We start from the raw sequence: 23,381 nt of genomic DNA on the forward strand, positions 1-23,381 counted from the left end.
CCCCAAGTTAGATTGGGACCTTTCCATTTTCTCCTAGAATCTATATGGGGATTAAGGAAGAAGGAAAAAGAGGTAAGGGGAAGAATTTCACAGGAGACGAGGACAGGCAGCCTCGCAGGTGTACAGTCTAAGGGCACTGCTCTCAGAAGGGCCCTGCACTTGGTTTTCCATGAAAACTAATTTTATGTGAAAGAAGACAAAATGGACAAGCTGGGGTTACTCAAAACTGGGTACGTGGCCCATATTTTCTTCTAAGTGAACAAACTGAGCTTGTCACCTTGAGGAAAATGGCTTATAGAACTTTGCCAAGGATAAAATTTTAGCTTTCAAGTAAAAATTAGATGTTGGGAAAACATATCCAATACCATAAGCTTTACAGTTTCCCAATAATTAAGGCCTTTTAAAATGAGACTGGTAGTGTTATTAATAAACATGGTATTTTTTAAAATATTGTATAACATGCCAAAATTCAGAAGACCTAAATTTAACGACCAATGCATGATATTATAAAATCACACATAAGTGGAAAGGCCTATTCCATGTGTCAGTAAGGACAACAAGTTTTAAAAGTTTATTGACAGGGTGTTATATTCCTCATGGCAATGGAACCTTTGAGGAACTACCACTTGTCAAATTTTGATGGAGTGTAACAGTAAAATTATTTGAAGAAGCTGTTAAAACGTTCCTCCCTTTCCATCCTTTATACACTTTAACCCAAAGAACAACATCACAACAGACTGAAAACAGAAGCAGATATGAGAATCCAGATGTGTTCCATTAGGCCAGATATTAAACAGATTCATAAAACTATAAAACACCACCACTCTTCTTATGTTTTTTTCTGTTTTGTAAAATACAGTCATCTTTCACTTAAAAAAAAAAAAAAAAAAAAAACCTTAAAATGGGTTTATTATGTTTCATTAGCCAACAAATACATATTTTTAAGTTTTTCAGTTTCAATTTCTAACATGCCAAGAAATGATATAGATAATTCATATAAACAAAAGCTGATGGAGCCCTCAGAAAGTTTTAAGAGTGTAAAGAAAAGAGTCCTCAGATGGAGAAGTTTGACAACTGCTGCTCTGAGACATGAACCAGAAAATAATCAGCCTCTTAGTTCTTTTTTTTTTAATCCAGTTGTCAGCTGTCCTTACATTCCTTGAAGACAAAACCCAGTAAGATTCTACCTCAGCTGAACTTTTAAACACTTAACCCACTTGCAGAACACTCGCTGCCCATACTCTCCCCATGGAACTGAAGTTAGTCCCAAAAGTTAGGCAAACTTTGCACCAAGGAGCAATATAAAGACTGAAGTACTTGTTAAGAATGTCCATTATTCAGCCTGGATAGGAGGGGAGATTGGGGAAGAATAGAGACACGTATATTTTTGGCTGAGTTGTTCACCTGAATCTATCACAACAATGCTAATTAGCTATACTCCAACACAAAATGTTTAATTAAAAAAAACAACTGTGAATGTAGATGCAAAAAATTTAAACAAAATTTGAGAAAGTTAAACTCATGCTGAAAGGATAATGTGTCAATAATCAAATGGTTTTTACGCTAGGAACTCAGGGATGGGTTAACATTTGAAAAACAATATTTTGTAGTAAGTATAAATGGAGTATAACCTTTAAAACCTATGAATCACTACACTGTATACTTGTAATATGTAATATTGTACATGAACTATACATCAATAAAGTAAAAATTCATCCTTGGGAAAAAAAAAAAAAGAATGCCCATTATTGTCAAGGGCATCAATATCACCAAGAATATCACTGAGGCCCAAGCATTCTCTGCATTAGAGAATTGGGATGTGCTTATTTCAGAATTAACAAATGGCAACATGGTCTTTTTCCTAATAACATTTCTGAGTATTCTGAAATTCCTGATAATTCAAACAGGTTTTTGAAGATTCAGTTTAAAATTCTGTATAAAGAAATGGATAAAAAGTAGAAGTACACAAATCAACTTATTTTAAGATTTAAACTTATCTTCTGACACTCCTAAATGCCTTCTGGACTGTACCAAAACTACAGGTGACCAATTAACACTATCTTCACAGATATCTGAGTAAGAGTGAAGACAGCCCAAATACTTTCTTTCTCATCTTCAAATTTTTCCCTTCGGAATTACCCCACCGTTTACTGCAATTAGCATTCATTTTTCAGATCCAGCCCACTCTGAGGTCATGTCATTTCTCCTCTAGGCTAGCAGTTCTAAACCCCATCTCACATCCAATCACAACCAATATTACACCTGAGAGAGAGAGAGGAAAACATAGGAAAAATAAAGGCTACTGACTGCATACTAAGTCCATAAGAAACTGTTCTAATACAAACAATTGTTCAGTATGGCTTTCTTCCCCAATAGATTCTATAATAATTTTTTTCTAAAATATCTTAAAGTTGTTTTTCAGCCTACATGTAAACAATCACCAAGGCTGAAAGGTACATCTGTTAACTGGGTATGCTCAAGTCAGTCGTTACTACTGATACTCTTAACACCACTGAATTGTACACTTAAAAATGGTTAAGATGGTACATTTAGTGTTACATATTTTTTATAAAACAAGAAAAAAAAAGCTAAATAGGTGCACTGTGTGGCATATGAATTCTAACTCAATAAAGCTGTAATTTTTTTTTTAATCAGTAAGTTTGTTCCTAGTTTTTGTAAAAGAAAGGGAAAAAAGTTTCCTACTGAGATATAAATAATGACAAATTTTTTGAGAGGATAAGGAGGAAAATTTATATACATAAAAATGTACAAAATCTAGTAGGTGTTTAAAAACTGTTTTAATATGAATCATTAATATTTTCATTTCACAAGTAATGTCAATCTAACACCCATACATTGAATCACATGCTAGAGTTTCTCCCAGAGGTCAGTCAACAATACCTTCTAACTAACACAAAGGTATTTCAAGTCAATGATGTTTTAACACAGGATTCAAACCAAAAGAGAACATTTCTAGTACCCCGATATTGCAAATAGTGAAAACAGACAACTTAGAATGGATAACTTAATCCATTCAGTACTGGTAGGAAGGGTTCATTCAGCACTGGTAGGAAATAGGTCTGAATATCACAGTACATTTTTCCAAAGAAAAAAGACATTTTTCAAATCAGCATGTAACACTGCAAAATCTCATGACAAAAAAATAAATTAAAAAAAGGAAGGAAAAGAAAATATCACATAAGAGATGAAATGGCTGAAGACGAAAGGACCTTTGCTGTTGAAACTCAAAGTTAAATTTTAGCCAAGTATATTTACAACATGAACAAGCACAGAGAGCCACCAGTGTTCACAATGTGAGGCAGGACAAAGTGGCAGTGATCTTTCTGACAAATAAATTGCTTGAAATATTGCATGACTTGCTACACAACACCCTTATTACTTTCAATTTCCAAGTGCAACCAAAAGATGGATCCAATTATGACATCAATACAAGCTTTCTTTCAGAATGGAATGAAAGAACAGTAAATCCCAGTGGCCACGGGAGTTCTGCAGCAGCGATGATGTCATATATAAAAATAGACATCCTCTAACAGAAGCTGAAACTTGTGTAAACAGCACACTCCACACTATTCTCAACCACCTTGCATGAATCTGCAATGCCTGCTGTTAATAGCGCGAGATAAATCATTTCATGTTGTACACCATCTCCTGATTTACATTTCGACTTCTAAACAGACTTGATAGGGTAATTTCTCAATCTGTATAAATTAAATCAACATAAATACCTGATTATAACTGCAAGAAAGAGAAATGCTCCCCCCAAAGCAAGGAGACTGAGACCACCGCAGCAGCTTTCAGAGGCTGCATTTTGCCAGGAATGCAGTGCATACGGCACAGTGCTGTTATGTCCACTATTGTTCAGAGACCTTTCCACAGGGAGCTTTCTGCAGGGTTTTAAAATGCAACATGATCCAGGTGAGGAGGGGTGAGTAAACCGGCTGAAAATAAGCATGAAAAACAAAGGGTACTCTGGACACTTCCCTTTAAAAAAGTCTTTGAAGTTAATGTAAAATATAAGGCATGCACACAGCAAATAGTATCTACCAGAATGTATGGGTTTTTTTTTGTGTGTGTGTGGGAGTGTATCTATCACTCCTCTCTAACAGTCAATGCACATCCCCTCTTTTCACTCTTCACTCCCCAATTCTGTTTTCACATTTACTTAAGGCCATTCAAGAAGCCATACCTGATTCCTCAAGAAGCCTGGTTTTTGAGCCTGCACAGTATCTGAATTCCCTTCAATTTCAGCTGCCCACTGATTTATCTGTATTCTGTGTGAGACTGTAAAGTCAATGAGGGCAGACTCTGTCTGTCCTGTATACCTTTATGGCCATGGAGTCTGGCACAACCTTGAAGTAAGGTGAACAGTCATTAAATATTCATTAAATGAATAAAAATATATAAATGGAAATACTGACTGAGCTTTCCTCTGTATGATACAAGAAATACAACACACAAATTTTCTGAAACTCCATCCTACTGTAATTCAGAGAGGTACTGATGACTAAATAAAGCAAAGTCTTTAGATTCAATTAAGCAAACACACACTTGATGAAAGATGCAGAATAAAACTACTCAAATAATTAAGAAGTTTTCCTATACTTGAATAATTTCCTTATATGGATATAAACAAATGGTGTATATCATCATATGAACAAATTTGTCAAGTGAGATATGAACTGATTGTTAGAAGTTAAAATCCTAAGACCTAGATATTCCAGGAAATTTAGTAGATACACAAGTCACTGGTACACAACACATGTTCTTACTGATAAGTAGCATATATTGGCTTAAAGTAGGAAGACCTCAGTAAGAAATTAAAGAATAAGTGACAAAGCAAAGCCATGACATGAGGGAAAATATTGTCTATTTCTAACACAAGAACAACAGTTCCAGTCAAAAAGTCTAGAGTCAAATAAACGTGCAATCACACAAACACTGTAATTCTTTCATGTTTCAATATCTACTTTTTTATAATTAATCGGTTACCAAGAAGTCCTTAACTGAAGATGAAACCAACTTAAATCTTATCACTTAAAAAAAAATATACTTCAGAGATATATAAGATAAATATAACCTAGGAATAATTCTATAACTATTAGAAGAAATAGGACTTGTCTTATATTATTATGAAGAATAATCTTATTAAAAATATGACTCATTTTTATAGGGCTTATTACAATTGGTGCTACATGTTAAAGATACTGTCTTATCACTGACTATAATAAAAAATTAATCCCATAATGTTTTATAATATTACACTGTATTCAACTTAGATTTTATCAATTTTATGAAGTATTGTTATTACTTTTGTATACTTGCACTAAGAACTTTAAAATAAGCCTAATCCACTGAAAAATTCAATATATAATTATTAAACAGTGCCTTGAAGAATATATTCCCACTGTAGAAAAGGATTACTAACAGAACTTGTGGGAGATACTTCTTTCTGTAACTGATGAGTGCAAGTCACTCAGCCGTGTCCGACTCTTGGAGACTCTGTATAGCCTCTGGAACTCTCCAGGTCAGAATACTGGAGTGGGTATTCCACTCCCTTCTCCAGAGACTCTTCCCAACCCAGGGACAGAACCCAGGTCTCCTGCATTGCAGGCAGATTCTTTAACCAGCTGAGCCATTGGGGAAGCCCAAGAATACTGGAGTGTGTTGCCTATCCCTTTTCCAGCAGATCTTCCTGACCCAGGAATCGAACTGGGGTGTCCTGCATTGCAGGAGGATTCCTTACCAGCTGAGGTACCAGGGAAGCCTGAAAGCTATGACCAATGGGTTCTAGTTATTTCAAAAATTTTCCATTGATCAAGAATTTGTAAGTTTGATGTTATATTGTTTTTGAATCCTAATTCAAATTAGTATGAAGTAAAGCCACATGTTGGGAGTTAAGTAGGAGTAGGGGTGGGAAGTCAATAAGAACCTCAAAGTGTGGAGGGCATCTAGTTATGCAACCAGCCCAGGAAGGCTGCAGAGGTAGGAACCATCAGTTGGTACATATAAACTCCACACTGTAGACAGGACAAGCTTTCTTTAGTCTTCAGTCTAATCTCTGTATAATAGGTATTTGTTTTAATAAAATAAAACATAAGAATGCATTTAAGAACCTGTGGGCTTCCCTGGTGGTCCAGTGGTTAAGAATCTGCCTGCCAGTGTAGGGGACATGCGTTCAATCCCTGGTCCAGAAAGACCCTTCATGCCGTGGGGCAACTAAGCCCATGAGCCACAACTACTGAAGCCTGTGGGGCCTGGAGTCCAAGCACCACGACAAAGAGTAGCCCCTGCTCCCTGCAACTAGAGAAAGCCCATGCAGCAACAAAGACCTAGCGCAACCATAAATAAATAAATCTTAAAAAATAAAAAGAATCTGTAATATCTATCTATCCATCTATCTAATTCAAAGATCATTACCTTAATATCTTCATACACCAATGACAAAAACTATGGACTTGCGTGACAATGAGATGTTGGTGTGGGTGCATCCACTGTCAAAAATATACGCTGCATTCAGAGAGACAGCCTCTACTAAGCGTAAGAACACGCACATGAGAAGAACCCTGAACGCCATGATCAAACAGACAGGTCAACAGTCCCCATCAGCAGTATACTATCTCCATATAAGTTCTGCTCTTTCCAAATTAGAAAGAGGACAGAACTGTTCTTTTTCCTTTTTTCTGCTTTAAAAAAATAAGAGGAATAAAAGATGACAAAACAGGCATGTGCCAGCTTCCCAATCCCTGCAGTCAGGTAAAAGTAAGAGGGTCCTTCCACCTTTTAGGGGCTTCCCAGGAATGGCAACCCACTCCAGTATTCTTGCCTAGAGAATTTCACAGACAGAGGAGTCTGGTGGGCTACAGTCCATAGGGTCGCAAAGAGTAGGACATGGCTGAGCACGCACTCATATCTGCCTTTTAAGTCCTTCTTTCCACTTCTCCTCTCCATTTTTATTATGGAACTCAGATTTTCTTACCCATCCAACTTCTAAAATAAATTACCCATGACTGCAGAAAGAGTCCGTAATTAGGGGTAAAATAAACAGGTTTCCCCATCCTATTCTGAACCTGTTGACAAGATAAACTTGCCCAAAGTTCCAAATCAGTCTAGGAATGACCTCAATTTTCCAGCCTCTGCCAAGAATTTTATCCATGACCTGCCCCTCTACCACCTTTACCCACTAGAAGACTGAAAATTCATGTCACATCCTATTTTCTGGCATTCTTAAATACAGCTTCAATTCAACTCATCAAAATGTAAGAAAATGCTAATGAAAGCCATCTCCAATCTTGCCTTCTCACTGCATTTTAAAATGCTTATTCTCTGCAAACCTCGTACACTTGCCTTGAAAAAGTGACCTGAAAACACTCTACATGGACTATATGAGTATTCGTGTTACTGAAGAAAATTATTATAATCTGCCAAACTGTTGTGACACATCTAAGTTTAAAAAGTGTACATAAGGTATACATTGTAATTTAGTGCACATTTTCAATTAAATTCCTAATTCTAAATGGGAATTAGACTAACTGGTAATTTCTCATATTATCAATGAAAAAGAAGAGGATTAATTACATTTTAAAATAGTATCTTTTAAAACAGTAAAGTTACATACTTTTAAATATATACCAGACAAAAGCTCAAAACACAGGCGCAATGAAAAAGTATATAATTTTATCAAAATTTTATCAAATTTAAAAACTATCACTTTTTAAGATTTACCACATCACTGAAAAATTAGCAGTGCTTCTAAAACACAGTAGAGCAATCATGTCACCTGTGCCATTTTAATATGCATCTTCTTACACAGAATGTAAAGTAACAGCCTCATTTTAATTTGAAAAGTTATCCAAATATTTTATGCTTTTAGGTGACGTTACTATAGTAGCCAAAGACATTATACTGACAGTAGCCCTCCTCTAATGTGAATTAAATTATCCATGATCTTTTTCCTGGGCAATAAGAAAACACAACCATAAAAAGTTTTTACAGAGAAATCAGTTTTTCTTCCCTGACTCCAAATTCCCTGATAACCCCAAATTTGACTGAAAATTTCAAATGAGTAATACTGAAAATATACATTAGTTATGTACTGGCATGAAAGAAATGAGCAAACAAATTACTACAGGACTCAATTAAAACAGAGAATGAAATAAAAGCATGAAATCTGGTTAAAAATCAAGCACAAATAAGAAAATACAAGCGGATTTTAAATTCTTATTTCCTTTTTGACTAAGCCTTTATTCTGACTAAAATTTTACCAGTGGTCTCCCAAAATGCTCTTACATTGGGATTCCTGAAATTTAAAGCTTTCACCTATAGCCTTTAACATGTAAATGTGTAATGGATTTGCCATAGAACTTTCACACAAAAAGCAATGAAACATCCATGATGTCTATCAGCCTGTCTTTCTTCATTTTTTTAAGCACAAAGCAGGTTAGTTAAGAATAATGCTCCACTCATTCTTAAAACTATGTAGGCTGCAGTTTTATTCTTTCTTCAAACAAAGTGGGCAATTTATCCCTACGTCTGCACAAATAAAGCAGCCTGTGACATCACTTAAACCACTGATAGTTTCAAAGTTGTAAGAGATTTTACTAAATCAGGGCAAAATACAAAAGAACAAGACCAAGCAAAACACGTCAATATTATAAACTTGTTAGTTACAATGCAAACTCACAAATGAACTGAGGTTAGTATTAGGAGACCACACAAATTACAATACCTGAGATTTAGTGCATTCCTTTGAGCCAAAATGAAATGAGTGCCATAGAGGAGGAAAGGAAAAGATGACATTATCAGACATGCTACAGTACATCTGCCAAAATGAAGATCATGTTAAATCAGGTTAAGAATGACCATACAGCATTGACTACATGTACGACGTCCTTATGTTCCTTAGCCATGCACCTGAAATGCACCTGCCACCACTGAGATCATCGGTGATGTAGGACCATGCACCTTTTCAAAAAAATTTTCACCCTGGTTCCTACCCTAGTTCTTTCAAAAGGAGTATTTCTGCTCAGAATAAGTAAAGGTGACTTAGGGCTAATGAAGAATAATGATCTTCTTCACTTAATTCTTTATACCCTGAGGTACCAAAAATTCAAAACAAAATGTTGTCGTTCGTATGTTAAAATCTTGTACTTCGATACAATAATAATATATGAATAAAACACAATTTGCATGAAAAGATGGGATTCAATATTTTCAATTATGACTCTGTTGTTGCCCATCTGAACTCATTTAGGAAAATTAACACGTCACATATATTAGTAACTGGTGCCTGATCCATCATTAAGCAAGTTAAATTTTTCACCATAGTACTAAATTTTCTGGCCTGTTGACCAGATAAAACATTTTTTAAAACCACTAAAAAAAAAAAAAGTAATCTTGTTAAAAAGTACACATTTTTTAAAAAACTCAGATTAAAAGAAGAGAAGTCACGTATGGGAGGTGAGTAAAGAATTCCATAAAGGGTGAAAACGCAGGGATAGGAGAAATAATTATAAAGTGACCCTCCCAAGTTAAGTGAGAGGAATATATAACTATAAAATCATACCAATCAGCCTTAATACTAAATTTTTAGTAACTCACATTGCCACTAAATATCTTAGCATGGACTATGATTTGGAAAAATAATTCCAAAGCAGAAAGAGTGTTAACAGTATGAGTAGTCTGTACTATTAATGTGTATACTATTTTTAATCCGTATTTCCTTATTCCATGATTCTACATCAACACTAAAAATACTACCTTCTTTTATAGACAATAGTAACAAAAAACCTTTCATAGGTTTAAAAAAAAAGAAAATACTAAGTCTCTCCAAAAGGCAAACAAAGCTGGCTTTATGATGAGCAAAAGCAACCCTTTCCAAAGGAGCTCAATGAAATGATTCAACTATGAAATTCATGTTAAATTAAAATCGTGCATGGGCAGCAAGAGGAGTAGGCAGATAGCTGGTGGTCAAAACTGCTTAAATATTCAAATACAAAGAGCTCTCAGAAATAGAACACATGAAGTGTGGGGATAAAATACATCACTTCAAGTTACCAGAAAATTAAGTTCATAATTTTACATCTATATACATTTTCCCATGTGTTTTACATTTATACTTATTTGCAAAAGAAAGAGGCTAGGTGAAAAAAACAAATGAGAAATTATAAAACAGCTGTGAATTACCTACTTTTATTTTTTCACATTTCCATTTTAAAATTAATTTCAAAAAATGAGTACTTGTTTAATGGTATTGTAAGTATAGATAAGCCATCTTTGACCTAATTATGATGTGTAAGAATTCAAGTTACTTTTTTCCTTGAAAACAGAAATCCTCAAATATATTTGCCACAATGTTGTGTGGGCCCCCAGAGGACATGGACGCAGTGCACCCAAGCAAAGAGAGAGGAGTCAGAAACACAGTCTCCCATGCTGACTACGCTGGGGTCTTGTATAAATCGCTCATTATCTTTGCCTCAGTTTCCTCAAACATAAAAAGTAGCTTATTAATCTAATGTGTATAAAATAAATGACAACTAGGTGGGTAAAACCATTGAAGAGAACCTCTGAACCTATTATAAATGCTTCAGATTATCTTTACACTGGAATATAAAGACACAACCTTTCAAATTAAGCTCTCATGTCATCATATTAAGCAAATTAAACAATTTAAACAAACAAAAAAATTCTCAGATAATATTCACACAATGGTATGAAAAGCTACGAGAATAAGCAAATTTTAGCTATCTAACTTTTGAATAAAAAAATAGGTATGATACCAGTCATTGGGAATGGGGAGGGTGGTGACAAAATTTTACATTAAGGTAAGAAAAAGTATCCCAGTTACAATTGTACATGCTGATCACAAAACTGATCCTGAGAGCATTTTAAGAAATTAAAAGGCTAAACAACATCTTTTGACAATTTATTTCAAGGTTCCTTTAACTAGTCATATTATGTGTGTTTCCAGAAAAATCTGCACTTTGGACAAGTAATACCACAAAAAGAAATTACTGGTCAAAAATAGAAAATTCACATCTTTTCACAAAACTCCCAGCAAAAAATTATAAAGATAAATACAATTATTACACTTATATAACTTACCGTATGATAGCCTCTAGGCAAAGGTGGTTTGCCCACAGGATAAGGATCCACAGTGTCAATAATAGTTTGTCTTTCCCCTTTCTGGTTGATTTTTCTAAATCTCCTTCGAGACTGTCGATGAGAAGCTTGACGCTGAAAATATTCTTCATTTTCATCCATATAGTCTACCTGAAATAAAATCCCCCAAAATTTCATTTCCTCAAACACCACGTTCCATATAAAGATTAGACGCAGAATAAAACTTACGGGTAGACCACATTCATTCATTGTGCAAAGACATTTGTAGACAAACTATCTCGACAGACTTCAACTGCTTTTGAGCTTCTCTGGAACTAATTGCTTTTGAGTAACTTTTCTTTATGAGAGGCATTTTCAGTTCCACTTAGGACAATATGGTTAACTCCTGAATTTCCTGTAGTTTCAAAGGGTAGGATATTTTCAGTAGTCTTTGACCTGATTTATTAGTGAAAGATCTCACAGGATTCATCACCATGTATTATGAAAGCAACAACTCCATTGTCTTAACTAAAGCACAAAAACTCTAATGGGATAAATCTGGTTTTTGCCTTTAAAAAAAAAACAAACCCAAATCCCTAATGACTCAGACACTAGCACAATGACTTTGGTAGATTACTTAAGGGTTTTTCTTCCTACTTTGGTTCTATGGATTCAGTTTCTTCTTTTTATAAATAGCATTATTTTCAAAAAACAATTTCCTCATTTTAAACATTTAGAAAGTGATGAATGGACTAACAGAGAAGAAAAGTTACATATGGCTAATCCTCATCATGCTTACATAAGGAAAACGGGACTGCTCACAGAAAGAAGTATATTTAGATTCTCATATGGTTCTCACACTGGCAAACTTAGTACTTGGTATATGGACAAGTACACAATCCTCAAGGAATTCTACAGATCAAAAATCCTTCAGATAAACACAAAATAGCAGGAACAGAGACCAGATTCTTGAGTAAATATCTAAAACACTTTTTAAGACCCATGGCTGGAGAGTCTAACATATCTGCCTACACTCTTCCAATCCTAAATCTTTTCTCACCACCATGCCACATTTTTACTTAACAGTAAATTTTGTGAAACTTCACCCAAAGTTTCCACTGGCTTTGTGAGGAAGTTCCCATCTCTGAGGAATTCCTCTCCTCCATCATGGGGGAAAAAACCTACCTCTCATATGAAAACAGATATATTTACCAAATACTTTATTAAATGTGAATGAAAAACTCCCATCATCATCTCTTTTAGGACATCACTTATTGACAAAGTTTACCCTCCCAGATGGGTGCTGGATGGGAAACATAATGCACTTCAAATCAACTGAAGTCTCTAGTGAGTGCTCTCTCCAACACTATTTTTGTGGCTGATTTTTAAAAGGGGAACATATTATCCTATCTTTAAATCATGTTTATATATTAAGAACGTGACAAGCTTTTTTTTTTAAAAAAAGCATCAATAAAAATAATTATGTTGCTAATATCTTTTAACATTATCTTTTTTGCATGTATCTTATCTCAGCACATTTTTTAAAAATCACACAGTTAAAAAGAGAGGTTAAAAATCTCAACAGAATGTTTAACCAGCATAAAATTTCCCCAAATTTCTTTCAATTAGTTAAAGGAAATGAAGTGATTTCCTTATATTAATTGCTGCCTGAATACATACCACTGTAATTCATTTAAAGTATCTCATTCCAGTCAATATTTGGAGATCTAAAACCCTACACTTTCTCCCCAAGTTTCAATTAAATGGCATTTTCATAGTTTTAAAGTTCAAGCACCAAATACTTAGGTGCTTGCCCTCCTTTAAATTTTCTTTTTCACTTAACTGAATCCCATAAATAATTATAATGATTATGAACTCAAACTCAAAAGTTATGAAATAAATATATCTAAAGTTATAAAATATTTAATACACTATTATATACAGTTTGTGAAAATGCTTTTATTTCATAACTTTTTTCAGGGGGAAAAAGTCTTCACAGAAGTTTTCTTACCACAATCATTTCAGAAGGCTCTAACACAATGCATTCACAGCCACGCCTAAAGCTTCCTGCAGAACGCTTGCCAAAACTAGAAAGAAAAAAAAGATTTAAGAAATACAAATTGTGAATTTAGGCTAACTCTTCAGATGAATAAAAATACGAAACAAAACTACAAAAAAAATGCACATTGAAGAAAGAGAAACTATCTCAAACCATTATTTACACAGAATGACAAGGAACCATTCAAATTTTTAAATCTCAGACACATTTTTCTGGAAAATTCCAAAGTAATCTTTTTGAATTCACAATGTAAGTACTGAAGAATCGCTGCGAATATGTTTTGTGTTAGTTGTTTTAGTTCACTCCCAGTTAAGTGAAGATTTAGAATATCCTAACAGGGGTGGGACCACTGAGGAGTTGCTAACTATCTAGCCATGTAATAACCAAGGGAAAAGACTGGACGCCAAGGGAATTTTACAAATTTAAGGATTGTGGCCTCTATTTCCTTATACACAGTTTCTAGCTGTTTATCATTTCACAGATGAAGCAACGTAGGAAGGCAAGAATTCCTAAATAATTGGAGTTGAGACCACTTATCAACTCTATAAAAGTAAGCTTTCAAATAAAAAGTATATCAATAGCAAATACAGAGAAACAGGAGACATAAGTCATTGCAGCCTATACTGCTGCTGCTGCTGCTGCTGCTGCTGCTGCTAAGTCGCTTCAGTTGTGTCCAACCCTGTGCAACCCCACAGACGGCAGCCAACCAGGCTCCCCCATCCCTGGGATTCTCCAGGCAAGAACACTGGAGTGGGTTGCCATTTCCTTCTCCAATGCAGGAAAGAGAAAAGTGAAAGTGAAGTCACTCAGTCGTGTCCGACTCCTAGCAACCCCATGGACTGCAGCCTACCAGGCTCCTCGGTCCATGGGATTTCCCAGGCAAGAGTACTGGAGTGGGGTGCCATTGCCTTCTCCTTATTTCTCCCTGCTGCTGCTGCTGCTAAGTCACTTCAGTCGTGTCCGACTCTGTGTGACCCCATAGACGGCAGCCCACCAGGCTCCCCCGTCCCTGGGATTCTCCAGGCAAGAACACTGGAGTGGGTTGCCATTTCCTTCTCCAATGCATGAAAGTGAAAAGTGAAAGTGAAGCCGCTCAGTCGTGTCCGACTCCTAGTGACCCCATGGACTGCAGCCCACCAGGCTCCTCCATCCATGGGATTTTCCAGGCAAGAGTACTGGAGTGGGGTGCCATATGATTTTTATCAAAAATAGTTAGAACACATTTCAATTTTATATACTAGAGTTACTAAGAACTTATAAAAAGAATCTTACAAAGTGAATCTCAAATAAAAAGCTGACATACGCAAAGAAGCAAAAGGGGTGTGGGGGAACAAACCTGATTTAATTCCAAAAATGGGATCCTAAGGAAAACTACAAGTATGTATATATTTACACAGTCTATGAAACAAGTAGTAGTAACACAATTAAATAGAGAAGGAATTGGCAACCCAAGTATTTTCCAAGTATTCTGGCTTGGAAAATCTCATGTACTCCACTAGGAGTCTAGTGGGCTACAGTCCATGGAGTCATGAAAGAGTTGGACACAACTCAGCAACTAAACAATAACAGGCGTGGGAACTGGATCAATGGCAAACCATAACAACATACAAAGTATAAAATGCATATAATTCTCTTCTATAACTTAACTTGCTTAGGTTAAACATTTCTTTCACTTAAAAATGTATTTTTCTAAATTTTTATATCTACTTATTCTAAATCAGCTTAAGGAACAGGTATTCAACCCAGGAGTTTCAACTACAAAGTGACTTGAGTGGACATGCACTCTTAAAAGCCCTTTTTCTCCTGAAAACTGTACTGGTGACCTCAGACAGGGTACCTTGCCTTATCTATGGAAATGTCCACCTAACACTAGAGCAGATTCACTCTCTCTGACATAGATATATGCCAACTAGAGCCACGAGGAATTCTAAGTAGTCATGACTTGTTCTAACATACCACCTACCCCTGCCCATTCACTACTCCAAAAATTCTCTCTTCCTTCTAGTCAACATTTTAGTAACTTTAATTTTTGGGGGGTGTAGGGGGAGAATATGGCACCCCACTCCAGTACTCTTGCCTGGAAAATCCCATGGACGGAGGAGCCTGGTAGGCTGCAGTCCATGGGGTTACTAAAAGTCGGACACGACTGAGCGGCTTCACTTTCACTTTTCACTTCCATGCTTTGGAGAAGGAAATGGCAACCCACTCCAGTGTTCTTGCCTGGAGAATCCCAGGGACGGGGGAGCCTGGTGGGCTGCTGTCTATGGGGTCGCACTGAGTCGGTCACGACTGAAGTGACTTAGCAGCAGCAGCAGCAACACCAGTACTTTAGAGATGAAACATGTGCATCCTCTAAAATGTGCTACCAAAAAAAAAAAAAATTTCTACACCTTTTACAGTGTGAGCTGTGCTAAAATCTAACGAAACTCTTTTGGAGCCACAGAAGACTCAAGTTCTACTGACTGTCACAAAGATGTAAACCATAGGAGAAATAGTAGACTCCTGTCAGATTAATTCTTTGACTACATTGAGGGGGAAAAGGCAAATGCACAGAGAACACACTCTACCAAGGGAGAATAAATTACATCACTTATCCAAAAGTTTATTGTTTCAAACACAGTTAAGAACCTAAAAGGAAAGAGTGGCCTCAAAAAAGACAAAGCATAGGGAATTCCCTGGTTGTCCAGTGGTTAAGACTCTGGGCTTTCATTACTGAGGGTGCAGGTTAGGTCCCTGGTTGGAGAGCTACGATCCCACAAGCTGAGTAACGTAGCAAAAAAAAAAAAGAGAGAGACAGAGAGAGACAGGTATAGTTCACGAATGCATTCGCTGGGCTAATGCAAGGCCTTTTGGCTCCACTGCAAAGAGGAGTTACTCTTAGCTTACAATCCAGAAGCTATAAGGTAGGAATGAAATATGTCAGCTACAAATCCATTAAGCCACGAAATACTTCTGCTTCTACTATCTGATTCTTTGACTCAAAAAATATATGAACAAAAGGAAGTAAACACCATTATCTACTAAGTTTTGATCAAGTTGTATATAAATAAACTTTTAAAAATATGATACTGGAAAACTTAAGTATAGAGACAAAAAAAAAAAAAAAACCCAAGGGGAATTCCCTGGTGGTCCAGTGGTTGGGACTTTTGTGTTTTCCAGGCCCTGGTTTGATCCCTGTCAAGGAACTAAGATCCTGCAAGCTGCATGGCACAGCCAAAAAAAAAGAAAACCAGATAGAGACATATAGGAGACAAAACACCCACAGATAATACTAAGATCAATTCGTTTAAATATTTAGATGATTTAGTAGAAAGAATTGCACAGAAATCTTCAGGTTTGCAAATGACACAGACATTTAGATAGTAAAGCACAGAACAAAGCTAGTAAGAATAAAGTACAAGACATTTTTATAAAGTTTTATGTGCATGTAAAACAGCAGTAAGGACCCAATCTGCACAAGGAAATACTCTATGTGAAAAGTGATCAAATATACACAGTATGTAAGATAAGACCAAACAACAAAGGGTTCTTGGGTTTCAGTTAGAAGTCAAATGAAAACTAGAAGTCTTTCAAGTCATTAGCACAGCAAACTGCATACATAATAAATAACAAATAATAAACAAAGACACACCTCAAAAGGAAAGACACAATAGGAAAAATAAAACCTGAAAATTACCATACGTACCATCATAGAAAACCACATAAATCTACAATAGAGCACTAGGCTAGAAAAGTTTCTAAGGGGAAAACCACAGATCTGAAAACTTTCCAATGAAAAATTTAAGGACAACCAAAGGGATTCCTGTAAAACCAGAGGCATAATATTTCACTCAGTCTTATTAACAGCAGCTGAAAGTTGGTATTATTTAGATTGCTAAAATCATGACTTAAGGAAATTTAGAAATGATACAGATTAAATAAGAACTTGGTTAATTTTAAAAGTACAGCTACAATCCCCAGCTTCCCTGTTGGCTCAAATGGCAAAGAATCTTCCTGCAACGCGGGAGACCTGGGTTCAATCCCTGGGTTGGGAAGATCCCTGGAGAATGGAACGGCTACCAACTCCAGTATTCTTGCCTGGAGAATTCCATGGATAGAGGAGCCTGGTGGGCTACAGTCCAAGGCTGTCACAAAGAGCCGGACACAACTGAGTGACCTGTACTTCACTTCACTTCATAATACCTGAGGGCTTTAAGAAAAGTCAGAAATAGAAAGACTGTTCCAAAGTCATTTGACTAAATTCTCCTCCAAATGTTCCTTGGTGCGACTGTCAGAAATGAAGTTACTCCTATCAAACGCAATCTTTTTTGTTTTTAAGCCTTACAATTAAGGCTTTCTTTTTAAATGAACAATGCAAAGAAACAGAGGAAAACAATAGAATGAAAAAGACTAGCAATAGCTTCAAAAAACCTGGAGATACCAAGGTAACATTTCATGCAAGGATGGGCTCCATAAAGGGCAAAAATGGTAAGGACCTAACAGAAGAAGAAGAGATTAAAAAGAGGTGGCACGAATACACAAAAGAGTTATACTAAAAAGGTCTAAAGGAGCCAGATAACCACAATAATGTGGTTACTCAACCAGAGTCAGACATCCTGGAATGTGAAGTCAAGTGGGCCTTAGGAAGCATTACTATGAACACAGCTAGTGGAGGTGATGAACTTCCAACTGAGCTATTTCAAATCCTAAAAGATGGTGCTGTTACAGTGCTGCACTCAATATGCCAGCAAATTTGGAAAACAGCAGTGGCCACAGGCCTGAAAAAGGTCAGTTTTCATTCCAATTCCAAAGAAGGGCAATGCCAAAGAATCCTCAAACTACCATACAGTTGAGTTCATTTCACGTTAGCATGGTTAGGCTCAAAATCCTTCAAGTTATACTTCAATAGTACGAGAACCAACAACTTCCAGATGTACAAACTGGGTTTAGAAAAGGCAGAGGAACCAGAGATCAAATTGCCAACATTCACTGGATAATGGAGAAAGCAAGGGAATTCCAGAAAAAAACATGTATATCTGCTTCACTGACTACACTAAAGCTTTCGACGGTGTAGAAAATTCTTAGAGACAGGAGAACCAGACCACCTTACCTGTCTCCTGAGAAACCTGTATGCAGATCAAGAAGCAACAGCTAAAACCAGACATGGAACAGTGGACTGATTCAAAATTGGGAAAGGAATACAACAAGGCTGTATAATGTCACCCAGCTCATTTAACTTACATGAGTAGTCCATCATGTGAAATGTCAGGCTAGATGACTCACAAGCTGGAATCAAGATTGCCAGGGGGAAATATCAACTACCTCAGATATGCAGATGATACCACCCTAATGACAGAAAGTGAAAAGGAACTAAGACATAGTAAGCCCTTACTGACTTGGGATTTAGAGTCCAGGGGATGATATAATGGAAAGAGAGCAGCTACTGTAGTTGAGAATATTGTTTCTCAATACACTCTACTACCAGTTAGCTGTGTGATCTTGGGCAAGTCACTTCATCTCTCTGGGCCTTGGATAAGTATATTAAATAATAATGAAGAGTGAAAAAGCTGCCTTGAAACTCAACATTCAAAACACTAAGATCATGGCATCTGGTATCATCCCTTCATGGCAAACAGAAGGGGAAAAAGTGGAAACAGAGACAGATTTTATTTTCTTGGGCTCCAAAACCACTACAGACAGTGACTGCAGACATGAAATTAAAAGACACTTGCTCCTTGGAAGGAAAGCTATGACAAACCTAGACAGCACATTAAAAAGCAGAGACATCACTTTGCTGACAAAAGTCTGTATAGTTAAAGCTATGGATTTTCCAGTAGTCATGTACATGTGTGAGAGTTGGACCATAAAGAAGGCTGAGCACCGAAGAATTGATGCTTTCAAAATGTGGTGCTGGAGAAGACTCTTGAGAGTCCCCAGGACTGCAAAGAGATCAAACCAGTCAATCCTAAAGGAAATCAACCCTGAATATTCATTGGAAGGATTGATGCTGAAGCTCCAATACTTTGGCCACCTGATGCAAAGAGCTGACTCATTAGAAAAGACCCTGATGCTGGGAAAGACGGAAGGCAAAAGGAGGAGGCAATAGAGGATGAGATGGTTAGATACCTTCACCAATTTAATGGACATGACTGAGAAAACTCTGGGAGATAGTGGAGGACAGAGGAGCCTGGCATGCTGCAGTCTATGGGGTTGCAAAGAGTTGGACATGACTTAGGAAGTGAACAACAAAGAGACTACACAAAGTGGCCTACAAATTCAATGCAATCTCCATCAAAATCCTCCCCAAAACATTTTTTTGCAGAAATGGAAAAAGCAATCTTTACATTCATACAAAAATGCAAGAGGCCCTAATTAGCCAAAACAATCTTGAAAAGCAACAAAGTCAGAGAAAGTATGCTTTTGATTTCAAAACTTACTACAAAGCTGCAATCAAACTACTGGGTTAAGTAGTACACCAAAACAATGAAGCTGGATCCTTACATCTCGTGACATACAAAATTAAACTGAAAATGGAGCACTGACTAAGTAAGAATGCCAAAAATGATAAAACTCTAAGGGAAAAAAAAACAAACAAGGATGAGTCTTCATTACCTTGGATTTGACAATGGACTCAGATATGACATCAAAAGCATCAGCAGCAAAAGGAAAATTAAATGAACTTCACCAAAATTAAAAACTTTGGTGCAAAGGACATTATCAAAAAATGAATAACACAATCTACAAAATAGGAGAAAATATTTGTAAAGCATATATCTGAGAAGGGTTTAAGATCCAGAGTACATAATTCCTACAACTCAATAACAAAAAGACAACCCAATTAAAACATAGGCAAAGGACTTGAATAGACTTTTCTCCAAATGGCTGACAAACACACAAAAAGTTGCTCAACATCCTTAGTTATTAGAAAAAAGTAAATCAAAAACACAAGGAGCTTCTCACCAAGTTGCCCACTCTCCGTCAGACTGTAGTGTACGGCTGCTGCTGCTAAGTCACGTCAGTCGTGTCCGACTCTGTGTGACCCCATAGACGGCAGCCCACCAGGCTCCGCCATTCCTGGGATTCTCCAGGCAAGAACACTGGAGTGGGTTGCCATTTCCTTCTCCAATACAGTAAAGTGAAAAGTGAAAGTGAAGTCGCTCAGTCGTGTCCGACTCCTAGTGACCCCATGGACTGCAGTGCACCAGGCTCCTCCGTCCACGGGATTTTCCAGGCAAGAGTACTGGAGTGGGGTGCCATTGCCTTCTCCCCTGTAGTGTACTACAGCTTAATAAATCTTGGCTATGCTTTCTACAGAAAAATAAATAAATAAAAACACAAAACGGGCTTCCCTGGTGGTCTAGCAGTTAAGAATACACCTGCCAATGCAGGGGACACAGGTTCAATCCCTGATCTGGGAGGAGTCAACATGCCTCGAGCAACAAAGCTACCAAAGCCCATGTGCCTAGAGCCCATGCTCAGCAACAAGAGAAATCACTGCAATGAGAAGCCGGAACACCCACAGAGTAGCTCCCACTGCAGCAACTAGACAAAGCCCGAGCACAGCAACACAGACCCAGACAGCCAAAAATAAACAAATCTTAACACACACAAACACACCACACACAAAACAAAAACTCACAATGAGACACCATTTCACATCTGATACTGCATGTGAATGAGATACTAGAATGGCTATAATAACAACAACAAAAAATAGCAGGTGTTGAAGAGAAACTGGAACCTTTGTGGAAATGTAAAACGGTGCCATAACTGTGAAAAAGAGTTTGGTAGTTCCTCTAAAAGTTACACATAGAATTAACAGAAGACCCAGCAATTCCACTCCTGGATAAACATCCAAAAAATATTAAAAATACGAACCCAAACATTTGTACACCAGTTTTCACTGCAGCACTCTCTGCAATAACAAAAGGTGAAAAACGCCACAAGTGTCCATCAACAGATGAGTGATAAACAAAATGTGATATATACAGACAATGGAATATTATTCAGCTATGAAAAGGACTAAAGAGCTCATAAGTGTTACAACATGGATAAGCCTTGAAAGCATTATGCTAAGTGCCACAGCCAGTCACAAAATGACAAATATGGTATAAGATTCCACCTACATGAGATATCTAGAATAGGCAAATTCATAAAGACAGAAAGTAAACTTGAGATTTCCAGGCCTTAGGGGAATGCCTAACAGCTACAAAGTTTCTGTTTGGAGCTATGGAACATAAGTTTTGGAGACAAGTAGGAGAAGGCAACGGAAAAGGCAATGGCACCCCACTCCAGTACTCTTGCCTAGAAAATCCCATGGATGGAGGAGCCTGGTAGGCTGCAGTCCATAGGGTCGCTAGAGTCAGGCACGACTGAGTGACTTCACTTTCACTTTTCACTTTCATATATTGGAGAAGGAAATGGCAACCCACTCCAGTGTTCTTGCCTGGAGAATCCCAGGGATGGGGGAGCCTGGTGGGCTGCCATCTACGGGGTCGCACAGAGTCGGACACGACTGAAGCGACTTAGCAGCAGCAGCAGGAGAAGGCAATGGCACCCCACTCCAGTACTCTTGCCTGGAGAATCCCAGGGACAGAGGAGCCTGGTAGGCTGCAGTCCATGGGGTTTCGAAGAGTCAGACAGACTGAGCGACTTCACTTTCACTTTTTACTTTTATGCGTTGGAGAAGGAAATGGCAACCCACTCCAGTATTCTTGCCTGGAGAATCCCAGGGACGGAGGAGCCTGGTAGGCTGCCGTCTACGGGGTTGCACAGAGTCGGACACGACTGAAGCGACTTAACAGCAGCAGCAGCAGCAGCAGCAGTGGTAATTAATTGCACAATAGTGTGACTGTAAGTAACACTATTTAAATGATTAAAATGACATATTTTATGTGCTACACATGAGCATATCCACAATTTCTTTAAAAATGTATTATCAGAGAAACTTATCAAGACTTTTGTTTGTTTTAGGGGTTTTGAGTTTTTTGGCAAAATTCAGGACTTCAATTTAAAAAAGTAGTAATTCCACTTTGCCCAAAAAAGAACACATGTTAGGGGCAAAGGAAGTTAAGTTTGATGACTGAACTACACCACTGATTAACTTGGAATCAATCTCTTTTCTATACTAAGTCCGCAATGAAGTGATAGAACCTGGACTGGCAATCCATTTCATATATGATAATATACATGTTTCAACGCCACTCTCCCAAATCATCCCACCCTCTCCCTCTCCCACAGAGTCCAAAAGACTGTTCTATACATCTGTGTCCCTTCTGCTGTCTCGCATACAGGGTTATCGTTACCATCTTTCTAAATTCCATATATATGAGTTAGTACACTGTATTGGTGTTTTTCTTTCTGGCTTACTTTGCTCTGTATAATAGGCTCCAGTTTCATCCAGCTCATTAGAACTGATTCAAATGTATTCTTCTTAATGGCTGAATAATACTCCATTGTATATATGTACCACAGCTTTCTTATCCATTCATCTGCTGATGGACATCTAGGTTGCTTCCATGTCCTGGCTATTGTAAATAGTGCTGCAATGAGCATTGGGGTACACGTGCTCTTTCAATTTGGTTTCAATTCTGGTTTCCTCGGTGTGTATGCCCAGCAGTGGGATTGCTGGGTCATAAGGCAGTTCTATTTCCAGTTTTTTAAGGAATCTCCACACTGTTCTCCATAGTGGCTGTACAAGTTTGCATTCCCACCAACAGCGTAAGAGGGTTCCCTTTCCTCCACACCCTCTCCAGCATTTATTGTTTGTAGAGTTTTTGATAGCAGCCATTCTGACTGGCGTGAAATGGTACCTCATTGTGGTTTTGATTTGCATTTCTCTGATAATGAGCGACGCTGAGCATCTTTTCATGTGTTTGTTAGCCATCTGTATGTCTTCTTTGGAGAAATGCCTGTTTAGTTCTTTGGCCCATTTTTTGATTGTGTTGTTTATTTTTCTGGAATTGAGCTGCAGGAGTTGCTTGTATATTTTTGAGATTAATTCTTTGTCAGTCGCTTCATTTGCCATTATTTTCTCCCATTCTGAAGGCTGTCTTTTCACCTGGCTTATAGTTTCCTTGCTTATAATTTTTATTTTATATTGGAGTGCAGTTGATTAACAATACTGTGTTAGTTTCAGGTGTGCAGCCAAACGTTTCAGTTATACTTACACATTTACCTACTCTTTTTCAGATTCTTTTCTCATTTAGGTTATTACAAAACACTG

The 23,381-nt window shown here is 37.2% G+C and overlaps 1 protein-coding gene across 22 annotated transcripts in view; it reads right to left on the reverse strand.

Moving 5' to 3' along the window:
* Positions 1 to 23,381, reverse strand: part of RAPGEF2 (Rap guanine nucleotide exchange factor 2) — a 269,637-nt gene that overhangs the window by 111,820 nt on the left and 134,436 nt on the right. For 19 of the 22 annotated variants that reach the window (XM_024976978.2, XM_024976988.2, XM_024976985.2 and 16 more), the window contains 3 exons: positions 13,130 to 13,205; positions 11,122 to 11,289; positions 8,747 to 8,764 (listed from right to left, as the gene is read on the reverse strand). In XM_024976978.2, the coding sequence (XP_024832746.1) occupies positions 8,747 to 8,764; positions 11,122 to 11,289; positions 13,130 to 13,205 (262 nt within the window). Of the gene's footprint in view, positions 1 to 8,746; positions 8,765 to 11,121; positions 11,290 to 11,367; positions 12,174 to 13,129; positions 13,206 to 23,381 lie in introns of those variants that run through there. The other 3 variants (XM_024976984.2, XM_024976973.2, XM_024976989.2) reach the window with 2 other exon arrangements.

The sequence above is a fragment of the Bos taurus genome, chromosome 17 (genome assembly GCF_002263795.3).
Source record: "Bos taurus isolate L1 Dominette 01449 registration number 42190680 breed Hereford chromosome 17, ARS-UCD2.0, whole genome shotgun sequence".
In the NCBI taxonomy this organism is placed as follows: Eukaryota; Metazoa; Chordata; class Mammalia; order Artiodactyla; family Bovidae; genus Bos; species Bos taurus.